Raw genomic sequence first — 12,279 nt, forward strand, 5'->3', positions numbered from 1 at the left:
CCGTAGCAACGCGTAGCGCACGAGAGAGATACAGGGAGAAAAGGAGAGAGGAGAAACGTCTTTTCCGCAGGAAAAAGAGAGAGATGGAAAAGCGGGAGTGTGAAAAAATCGAGATGTACAGGAGCCAGAATGAAGTCCGAAAATTCTACCAAAGAGTCAAGCATCAAACTGATGGCTTTGGTACAGGCACATCCTCCTGTAGAGACCAGCAAGGTAATTTGGTAACTGATACAGATAGTATACTCAGGATATGGAAAGAACATTTTTCAAATCTGTTGGTATCCAATAGCAGCGAAGAAGACGAAGATACCACAGTCCCAATCCCAGAAGATGGTATTGAATGTATACTGCTCAGCCAAGATGAGGTAAAGACAGCAATAAATCGGCTGAAGAATAATAAGGCAGCAGGGGCCGATGGCTTACCAGCCGAGCTGTTCAAAACCGGAGGCGACACGCTGATAAGGTGTATTCATCAGCTAGTTAGCACCATCTGGCAGGAAGAACGAGTACCCGACGATTGGAACCTGAGTATCCTGTGCCCCGTCCACAAGAAGGGAGATAAGACTGTATGCTCTAACTATAGGGGCATAAGTCTACTCCCTATTGCCTACAAGATCGTGTCAGGGATATTGTGCGAACGACTAAAGCCAATGGTCAACGAGATTATTGGACCATACCAATGCGGCTTTAGACCTGGCAAGTCCACCATTGACCAGATATTTACCCTGCGGCAAATCCTGGAGAAGACCCAAGAGATGCAGATCGACACCTACCACCTTTTTGTCGATTATAAAGCAGCCTTCGACAGTCCGCTGCGCTCAAAGGTATTCCAAGCCATGTCTGAATTTGGTATTCCCGCAAAGCTCATCCGGCTTTGTAAAATGACTTTAACTGACACGAGGTCCTCAGTTAAAATAGGAAAGAACCTCTCCGAAGAGTTTGGTACCAAAAGAGGTTTCAGACAAGGAGACAGCCTTTCGTGTGACCTCTTCAACATCCTGCTAGAAAAGGTTATACGAGAGGCAAACGTCAAAAGAAGTGGCACAATCTACACCAATAGTCACATGTTACTTGCTTATGCTGATGATATAGACATCATGGGTCGATCAGTAAAAGAAGTAACTGATACCTTTATAAAGGTCGAAGGAGAATCTGCTAAAGTGGGTCTGGCGGTAAACGGTGAGAAGACCAAGTTGATGGTGTCGACGCGCAATGCGTCCATTGAGCTCGGACCGACTGTGGATGTTGGTTCCTATAATATTGAGGTAGTAAAAGACTTCGTCTACCTCGGCACCTCCGTCAACACAACAAACGACATCAGTTGTGAAATAAAAAGAAGAATTGTATTGGCCAACAGATGCTACTTTGGATTAAGTAAGCAGTTTAAAAACAAAGCCACATCTCGTCAAACAAAAATAACGCTCTACAAAACACTGATACTACCCGTGCTGATGTATGGCTCCGAAGCCTGGGTACTTGCGCAAGCAGACATGGCAGTGCTTGGTGTGTTTGAGAGAAAAATTCTTCGAAAGATCTACGGACCAATCTGCGTTGACGGTGAATATCGACGTCGCATGAACCACGAGCTGTATCTGCTATACAACGACATGAATATTGTTAAACGTATCGAGATGCAGCGATTGCGTTGGCTAGGCCATATCATAAGAATGAGCGATGATGAACCCGCTAAAAAGGCGTATGAATACATGCCACATGGCGGTGCACGCAGAATTGGCAGGCCAAGGAATAGATGGCGCAAACAAGTGGATGTTGAGATGAAAAGGCGCGGTATTCCAGAGAGCAAAGCAACAAATAGAGAGGAATGGAGATCTCTTCTTAGTTCGGCCTATAGAACAAATGTTCTGTAATGGGCCAGCTAAGTAAGTAAGTAAGTAAGATCATAAAATATATCTTTGTTCTGTTCGTCCTTGTCTTCTGATGTTGAAGAATTTTGCTTTTATTCGAATTGTAGCAAGTCTTTCATTCACGGGTCTGAAGCTGGAGACCAGGTGTTTTAACAAAACGTTTGCGGGGGTCGTCAACTTTAGAGGGATTTGTTTTTCTTTTGTTTTTTCATAGTAGGCTGCTTTTTCTAGGGGAGGATTACTAACCCGGCGCCCAAACCCAAGTTCTTAACGTTCTTATGGGTGAACGCGCGGCACATGTTAGCTCACTACCTTTATAATAATTGTTCCACAAACACCCCATACGGGACAAGGGAGACTTCTCTCATATCCATGAGTGCACCCCGATTCACATTAGCTCAATAATATGGGACCTACAGTTTATCGCCGAGTCCGAACGGCGTGTCTAAGACACCAATTTTATAGAGAAGTTTTACATGGCTGAAATACTCAGGAAATGTCGCCAACATTACTGAGGGGTATTTTGCCACCGTTGAAAAGTGTCTTGATGTTGCCTTGCCGGGGAATTGAACCCACGACCTTATGTGTGCAAGGCGGGTGTGCATACCATTGCACCACGGTGGCACCCAGCTCACTAACGGGTGTTAAAGGCAGCTTCCAGGTGACACCACGGGGAGGTCAGTGTCCACTTGAGATGAAAGAGGGATCAAGATAAATACTGGGCTTTGCCATGTTTTAGCCAGGCGGGACCGTTCCTTGCTATCTCTCATCCCCTACGTCAGGATAAATATGGGTACTATTCCCCAAAAAAATTCCTCAGTTGAATTTATTTCAAGGAAATCGCATTCATGCTCCATTCATCCAAAGAAATACGAATTTTGTTTTTTATTACTGACATACTTTACGATAAACAATAAGTTGTAATCAAATATTTAGAGCTGTCTTTACAGCGAAGATTTTTCTCACCTTCATTATGATGGTACACATACCATGAAGACAACAGTGACACCATCCCGTCTATCCATCCATCCATCAATCCTAACCAACGCACTACTGGTACTTTTTGATATCGTTTACATTTTGACAGTCATACAGAAGGGCAGGCGCCAGTCTCGAGGTCAAGCAAGAAATCTTTTAACTTAAGTTATGATATATGAGAAAACAATAACCAACAATAAAACTGGTCACTGGCCACACTTGAGAGGCAATTCTGGGCCATTCTTAAAAACAAATGCATTTTTAGGTGTAAACAATTGCAAGTAACTATAAATTCTAGGTGCCCAGAGCTATTCGACATCAGAAACATTCTAACAACGAACAAAGCCACAGCATCTTCAGTAGCAATTAAAGAACGGACCATCTAAAGAAAATCATGAAAATCATAATCGTTTGTGTAATCATTACAATAGTGACGGCATCGCGAAATCATTTTCCATCTCACTTGATTTCCCTAAACACGGATATATCTCAGGCAGGACATGCAGCTGGTGATCAGCCAATTAATGGATTTTATACAATTATACATAACAGTGAAAATTTGCCAGCTGTCGAAAGTCCAATGACTGACGAAGGTTCGGCAAATGGTTTGGAACAACAAGATTCACCAGCAAATGGCAGTAGTGATGGCGGTGAACAAACGGAAACGAGTACTATGGAAACTATGATCGATTTAAATCGTGCACCTGAACCAGTAACCGATACGCCCGAAGTGGAGCTGGCACGACAGGCTCATTTTGAGGCATACCGTGAGGCAGCCTTAATGGCAGCTTTGGCTCCCGACAACGATGAGACCAATGGAAATGGTTCATCGGAAAATGATTTGAATTCTCTGCAATTGAATGAGCTGCAACAGAACACGCGTGAATTGTTGCTTAACAAGCAGAAGCAGCGTAAACAGTTATCAACAGCACCTAGACGTTCTTCTTCCTCTTCGGAGCTGGAAAGAGTAGGTCAAGAGATTGGTCACCAGCAACAGCAGCAATTGATAACAACATACATTTTAACTGCCAAAGCTGAGGCTCATGCCTTGGGCTCGGGAAACGCAGGTGATTTGTTGAGCAGTGATAATGGACAGGGACGAAATGGTAATGGAAAAGAAAATGGAAATGGCGGCCATGGGAACGGAAATGGACGTGGCATTAGCAATGGAGGAAATGGTCATGGAAACGGAAATGCTCACAATAATGGCAACGGAAATGGTCAAAGCAATGGAAAGGGCAACGGCAATGGAAAAGCAAATGGTCATGGAAAAGAAAATGGAAATGGCGGTCATGGAAACGGAAATGGACGTGGCATTAGCAATGGAGGAAATGGTCATGGAAACGGAAATGCTCACAATAATGGCAACGGAAATGGTCACAGCAATGGAAATGGCGGCCATGCTAGTAATGGAAATGGTCACAGCAATGGAAGCAATGGAAATAGTAAAACCAATGGCAACGGAAATGGCGGCCACTCTTTGAATATCAATGGTCATTCAATTTTGAATGGTAACAATATTGGCCTTAACAATGTCTTAGATAATGGAGATAATGGTATTCTTCACTCGCTGGCGGCCTTAGATGAACCCTTCAATATACCAAATACAGCAAACATTGATACCACATATTACACAGTTGATACTCCCGATACCCATTATACTGTCGTTATACCACCTCCAACCGTGTTGAACACTTTACCTCAATTAGAAGCTATACGTCTTGGTGATCATGGTGGTGAGCTAACTGCTATACCACTATCGAAAAGCTTCACATACATAACTCAACGACTTAAATCTCCACATGCCTAAGTAAAGCCTTAATACATGACTATTTCTCTATCTATGCGCATCCATCCGTTATTTTGTTGTGACAGTATTATTAACAATGTTTACTAAAGAAACAAACAAAGGTTATGTAATTTTAGTTTAGTTTCTTATAAAAAGAAAAAAATTATAAAAATATGTTTGTTATTTAGTTCATGATCCAGACCAAAACTAATAAAATGATATTTGCATTATTAAAAACACCAAAGGGCAACATAGTTTTTTTCTCTTCTCTTTTGCTTTTGATTGTTTGGAACAATACAGAATATTTGTCCCATAAACTGAACTAAAAATAGATTCCCACTCATCTCTGTTTTTTTTTTTCAATTTTGATATTACTCTTGTTGATCTCACTGACCGTCAATTGACCCATTGCACTATGGTCTCAAATCGATTTTTTTTTTGGCCAAAAATATTTCAGCGTCCATTTTATATTGAAATTTATCATTATTTATAATATATGTGTAAAAGCAGAAATTCTAACGATATATCGACCAAAATTACCAAAAACTGCAAAAATTCCCGTGCTATGGGGTCTGGGTGACGTAGGGGATGAAAGATACCAAGGAACGGTCCTGACCGGCTTTAACATGGCAAAGTCCAGGATTTATCTTGGTCCCTCTTTCATATCAAGTGGACACTGACCTCCCCTTGGAGTCACCTGGGGAGCTGCCTTCGACACACGTTCACCCATCAACGTTAAAAACTTGGGTTTGGGCACAGGGATAGTAACCCTCCCCTAGAAAATGCAGTCTACTATGAAAAAACAAAAGAAAAGAAAAACAAATCCCTCTAAAGTTGACGACCCCCGCAAACGTTTTAAGGACCATGATCTGCGAATCTGCACATGGAATGTTCGCACTCTTTATAGAGAAGGTGCAGTTTACGCATTGGCAGATGTACTGGAAAAGTACAAGGCCGACATTACTGCCATAAAGGAAATACGATGGAATGGGAAATGCGTCACAACAACACCTAAAGGTGACGCACAGTATTATAGCTGCCATGACATAAAGCATGAGTTTGGTTGCGGATTTGTAGTTGGTCGGAGGTTAAAACACCTGGTCTCCAGCTTCACACCAGTGAATGAAAGACTTGCTGCAACTCGAATAAAAGCTAAATTCTTCAACATCAGCTTTATTTGCGCTCATGCTCCCACTGAAGAAAAGGACGAACAGACCAAAGATATATTTTACGAGCGCTTAGAAGAAACATATGACAGTTGCCCTGCCCAAGACATTAAAATCATTCTAGGCGATTTTAATGCCAAAATTGGAAAGGAGAATATCTTTGGCAAAACAGTCGGGAAATTCAGCCTCCACAGTGAAACATCTGACAATGGTATGAGGCTGATAGACTTCGCAGCTGCAAAAAACATGGTAGTTAGCAGCTACAGATTTCATCATCTCGACATCCATAAGGGCACCTGGCTGTCTCCAGATCAGAAAACAAGAAATCAAATTAATCACGTTGTGATTGATGGAAGACATTCATCGAGCGTGTTGGATGTGCGTTCGTTCCGAGGAGCAAACATTGATTCGGACCACTATCTTGTTACAGCAAAGGTACGCACCCGGTTAAACGTAGCAAACAAAGTACGAACAGACACAACACGAAAGTTAGACATCAATAAGCTGCAATCACAACAGATAGCCACATCATATTCCACCCAACTAGCCCAATTGCTTAATCAAAGCGCTCCTCATCCCGATAAAATATCAGCGCAATGGCAAAGTATTGCCCACTCCATGCAAACAGCCGCAAAATCCATACTTGGATACCAGAAATCTCCACCAAGGAGTCCATGGTATGATCAGGAGTGTCGTGCTGTTACCGAAGAGAAAAATGCGGCATATAGGGCTACTTTACAATCCGTAGCGACGCGTAGCGCACGAGAGAGATATCGGGAGAAAAGGAGAGAGGAGAAACGTCTTTTCTGCAGGAAAAAGAGAGAGATGGAAAAGCGGGAGTGTGAAAAAATCGAGATGTACAGGAACCAGAATGAAGTCCGAAAATTCTACCAAAGAGTCATGCATCAAACTGATGGCTTTGGTACAGGCACATTCTCCTGTAGAGACCAGCAAGGTAATTTGGTAACTGATAGTTGGAAACTGTTGGTATCCAATAGCAGCGAAGACGACGAAGATACCACATACCCAATCCCAGAAGATGGTACTGAATGTATACCGCCCAGCCAAGATGAGGTAAAGACAGCAATAAATCGGCTGAAGAATAATAAGGCAGCAGGAGCCGATGGCTTACCAGCCGAGCTGGTAAAGACAGCAATAAATCGGCTGAAGAATAATAAGGCAGCAGGAGCCGATGGCTTACCAGCCGAGCTGTTCAAAACCGGAGGCGACACGCTGATAAGGTATATTCATCAGCTAGTTAGCACCATCTGGCAGGAAGAACGAGTACCCGACGATTGGAACCTGAGTATCCTGTGCCCAGTCCACAAGAAGGGATATAAGACTGTATGCTCTAACTATAGGGGCATAAGTCTACTCCCTATTGCCTACAAGATCGTGTCAGGGATATTGTGCGAACAACTAAAGCCTATGGTCAACGATATAATTGGACCATACCAATGCGGCTTTAGACCTGGCAAGTCCACCATTGACCAGATATTTACCCTGCGGCAAATCCTGAAGAAGACCCAAGAGATGCAGATCGACACCTACCACATTTTTGTAGATTATAAAGCAGCCTTCGACAGCCCACTACGTTCAAAGGTATTCCAGGCCATGCCTGAATTTTGTATCCCCGCAAAGCTCATTCGGCTTTGTAAAATGACTTTAACTGACACGAGATCCTCAGTTAAAATAGGAAAGAACCTCTCCGAAGAATTTTGTACCAAAAGGGGTTTCAGCAAGGAGACAGCCTCTCGTGTGATCTCTTCAACATCCTGCTGGAAAAGGTTATTCGAGAGGCAAACGTCAAAAGAAGTGGCACAATCTACACCAATGGACACATGTTACTTGTCTATGCTGATGATATAGACATCATTAAAAGAAGTAACTGATACCTTTATGAAGGTCGAAGGAGAATCTGCTGAAGTGGGTCTGGCGGTAAACGGTGAGAAGATCAAGTTAATGGTGTCGACTCGCAATGCGTAAATTGAGCTCGGACCAACTGTTGAAGTTCGTAATTTTAATTGAAGTAAATGAAAAAATGGGTTTGGGTTAGTCTTTTTTTGGTAATTATATTTTACTTTAATTGATGAAGGTTGTGCTTGTTGCTATTTTACACTATAGCGGGTTTTAATGGGCTTTTTGGCTGATTTGCGTGTGTGTAAATAATTTGATATGTTACGCCTTGTAATTTGATTCTAATCAATAATTTGATTTTTTTGGTCAATGTAAGATTAACATTTTTATTGAATCAATCTAGGCCTATGGAGGAGTGGAGCGTCTTATGTTATTTTTTTTACTAATTTCCCTAACGTTAGCCATGAAAAAATGAATGAAACCATTGCAGTAATATTGATTCCATATAAATGAACTTCGATAAAGAAAAATAATACATGTTGAGATGTTTGAAATGAAATAACAAAGTTCATAGAGGCGAGAACAGATGTGTTAAATGTCGTTGAACCGAACCTGTTATGCCCTTCACACCGATGAATGCAAACATATTTTGGTTATGGTGCCATCAATTCGACCCCTATATGAACTATGGCGGCTGCATCGTTTGGATATTAACTTTGCTTAAACCACTCGTGTTTGCCTTGACACCTGGCGATCTTCTGCTGTGCTGGGGGTGGTCTCCGAGTACGACATGCGCACTTTACCTTTGTACTGTCTGCGCAACTGCATTAGTGTGAATGCTATCCAGACCTGCTTGATAGGCTCGTAGATTTATGGGCTTTCGTATGTAACTTTAGACCTCTCATGACAATTTCTGCTGACGTGCCTGGGTCGGGGAAGCCTGTCCACTTGATCATGACTGTAACACCCAAGATCATATTGTGTTGATGCACTGGTAAAATCTTCGTCTCTCCATGAAGATGGTCCATTGGTGTCATGAGGAGACATCCTGTTACATCCTCAGGGCAGTATTTGTGGCAGGTTTAAATATTCTTCCACTGCGTTTCGCTAATTGTTGCATACCACACTGCCGCCAAATAGCTTACCACAGACCAGCCTATTGGTTTGTAAGAGGGCAGAAAGACTTCCTTATCTGCGTCGCATATACTTCTGACCAGCGACCTGAGAACCTTGTTCCTAATTCTGATATTTTCGCAAATAGCTGTGATTTGCGCGGAGGACTTAAACATGATACCCTATATTTTAGGGTAGTTTGAGGTCGGAATCAGGACACCATAAACCAGAATCTTCAAGGGGAGCACTACATTTATATACATATACATGTTTCTACAACATCCCCGAAGGGACAAGTGAGACTTCTCTCATATCAATGAGTGCATGCAGATTCATATTAGGTCAATGATATGGGTCCTACCTTTTATTCCCGAATCCAAACGGCGTGTCTTACCGTACCACATGTAGAGTAGCTTTTCATGGCTGAAATACTCAGCAAATGTAAGGCAGCATTAATTACACTAAGGGGATTTGCCACCGTTGAAAATTTTGATGCTCTCGTGAGGGATTGAACCGACGACCTTCTGCGTGCTAGGCGGACGTACTTACCACTGCACCACGGTGGCTCCAGTAAATGTAGCGACGGATATTATCATATTCCCCTGATGGATACATAAGATCGCTATGCTGTCTAGAGGGAGTGGAATTTCAGAAAGGGAGAGGTTAAACAGTTCCGGGGATATTTCCCTGCGTGGAATTGTTTCTGAATTCCACAAACGGCTGGCGTCCACACTTATAGTTGATAATCCAACTTTTCAAATACGACTAGATAGAAATCTTCTCTATGTCCTCAAACAGCTTGACATGGTTGACCGTATCAAAGGCCTTTGATAGGTTAAGAGCCACCATGAACTGTTCTGGTTCAGTCTTTGACTTATATGTATGAACATGGCGCCCAATGCTATTGTGGAACTGTGCATTTTCCGGAATACATGCTGATGTTGGACAACCTGGAAACTGCTTCTCATCATAGGGAGTAGTTGTGCCTCTAGATCTTCAGACAACCTTCCAGTCTTCTGGTATAATATGTTTAGCTAACGAGAGATTGAGGATACTTTTCAAATACTCAACTCCCGGTTCTTTCAGTTGCTTAGGCATTTCCTTTAAGAATCAGTGTGGGCCCATAGCTTAGAATTATTTTGCGTTACGAATGATAGCTGCAACATAGCTTATTCTAAATTGTGGTGGTACCTTTCACACGGCGTAGCACTCTCCTTTTCGTTCTATCACTATCGGGGTACTCTATGCATTGCCGGTTAAAATTTCACGCGCACCTCTTCGGATCTCTAAGTATTACGCCTTTGAAAGTCACAGTTGTTCTATCATTCTGTTTTCCCGGATTCGAGAGTGATTTAACAGTTGCCCACAATTCAGCCACTTTTTTCCCTAACTCTTAGGTCTTAATGGTTCCCGCGACGAAATTCATTTGCCATAGCCGGCGCCTCTGCTGGGGAATTTTGTCATATTTCGCGTATTCGACCAGCAACTGCAGCCGTGATGATGTCCCGGAAAATTCTCTCAGCTGGCCGAAGATGTGAGGGAAATGGACAGCTTTGTGAGGCATGGGAAAATCAGACCGCGTGGTGATGTATGGCAAACTGTGGCAATCATCTCTTATTCTCGTAGGAGAGTCTTCGTTCAACGTAAAACAAGTAAAAAAGTATCAGTCGGCTTTGCCTACAGAAATATGCCCTCAGCCTATTATGTATTGTATTAAGGGTCTTTTCAGAATTTTATGGCAATTTTTGGACATTTGAACCTGCCGACAAAAATGTGAATTGGGTTTGAAAGTTCAAAGGTGTTGGGGAGAAAAAGGACCGAAGTGGATCTTATTTTAGAGTCATATCTGTTTAATAGATATCGCGCCCACTACCACGATTTTCGAACTGACACAAATGTTGATCTTTTGTGGTAGAGGTACCCTAAGCAGAAGATCGATATCGGTCATTTAAGAAGCTAATTTAAATTTGGACAAATATTAGGAGATCCAAAGTTTGGACCAAATTTGTTGCCCCATTCAGTGACATTTTTAAATATTAAGGGGAAGTACGGGAAGTTGTTGTCTATCTTCGAACTGAAACTAAGTTTGGACAAAAAATGACCAAAATTTTGGACCAAATAGGTTGATCAGTTCGGGAGTTATAGTCCTCTCCAGTGACTAAATATGGTGCCATAGGGATTTTTACAACTTTCGGGCTGTTTTCTCGAGAAGTATGGACTTGCCCCAGAAAAAAAATGCCGTCGTAATTGAGGCAGCGAATGCATGTTGCTTCAACAAAAATCAAAGTGATTCGAGTGCAGGTCTTAAAGTGAACTTATCCGAAATTTTGTGTTGGAGGTACCCGAGGTGACGTAGGGGATGGAAGATACCAAGGAACGGTCCTGGCCGGCTTTAACATGGCAAAGCCCAGGATTTATCTTGGTCCCTCTTTCATCTCAAGTGGACACTGACCTCCCCGTGGTGTCACCTGGGGAACTGCCTTTAACACCCGTTAAAGGTAGTGAGCTAACATGTGCCGCGCGTTCACCCATAAGAACGTTAAAAACTTGGGTTTGGGCGCCGGGTTAGTAACCCTCCCCTAGAAAAAACAGCCTACTATGAAAACACAAAAGAAAAGAAAAACAAACCCCTCTAAAGTTGACGAACCTCGCAAACGTTTTAAGGACCATGATCTGCGAATCTGCACCTGGAGATGATGGTGCAGAGATGATGCAGTTTACGCATTGGCAGATGTACTTGAAAAGTACAAGGCCGACATTACTGCCATACAGGAAATACGATGGAACGGGAAAGGCGTCACAACAACACCTAAAGGTGACGCACTGTATTATAGCTGCCATGACACAAAGCATGAGTTTGGTGGCGGATTTGTAGTTGGTCGGAGGTTAAAACATCTGGTCTCCAGCTTCATCTCAGTGAATGAAAGACTCGCTGCAACTCGATTAAAAGCAAAATTCTTCAGCATCAGCTTTATTTGCGCTCATGCTCTAACTGAAGACAATGACGAACAGACCAAATATACATTTTACGAGCGCTTAGAAGAAACTTATGACCGTTGCCCTGCCCATGACATAAAAAATTATACTAGGCGATTTTAATGCCAAAGTTGGAAAGGAGAATATCTTTGGCCCGAGAGTCGGGAAATTCAGTCTCCACAGTGAAACATCTGACAATGCAAAAAACATGGTACTAATTTTGAGGTAGTAAAAGACTTCGTCTACCTCGGCACCTCCGTAAACACAACAAACGACATCAGTTGTGAACTAAAAAGAAGAATTGTATTGGCCAACAGATGCTACTTTGGCTTAAGTAAGCAGTTTAAAAGCAAAGCCACATCTCGTCAAACAAAAATAACGCTCTACAAAACACTGATACTACCCGTGCTGATGTATGGCTCCGAAGCCTGGGTACTTGCACAAGACATGGCAGTGCTTGGTGTGTTTGAGAGAAAAATTCTTCGAAAGATCTAAGGACGGTGAATATCGACGTCGCATGAACCACGAGCTGTAT

The 12,279-nt window shown here is 42.5% G+C and overlaps 2 protein-coding genes across 2 annotated transcripts in view; one reads left to right on the forward strand and one right to left on the reverse strand.

Annotated features, from left to right (window-relative positions):
* Window positions 1–12,279, reverse strand: part of l(3)72Dp (gamma-glutamyl hydrolase) — a 68,439-nt gene that overhangs the window by 51,781 nt on the left and 4,379 nt on the right. The gene's annotated exons all lie outside the window — the stretch shown is intronic.
* LOC141402246 (uncharacterized) lies at window positions 3,179–4,706 on the forward strand. The gene has a single exon (XM_073983138.1). The coding sequence runs from the start codon at window positions 3,238–3,240 to the stop codon at window positions 4,651–4,653; it is 1,416 nt and encodes a 471-aa protein (XP_073839239.1). The 5' UTR covers window positions 3,179–3,237; the 3' UTR covers window positions 4,654–4,706.

The sequence above is a fragment of the Musca autumnalis genome, unplaced genomic scaffold (genome assembly GCF_047663935.1).
Source record: "Musca autumnalis isolate F117 unplaced genomic scaffold, ASM4766393v1 scaffold_4, whole genome shotgun sequence".
Classification (NCBI taxonomy): Eukaryota; Metazoa; Arthropoda; class Insecta; order Diptera; family Muscidae; genus Musca; species Musca autumnalis.

Excerpts from the sequence above, each read along its gene's own strand:
- LOC141402246 (XM_073983138.1), top strand. The coding sequence starts at position 3,238 with ATGAAAATCATAATCGTTTGTGTAATCATTACAATAGTGACGGCATCG.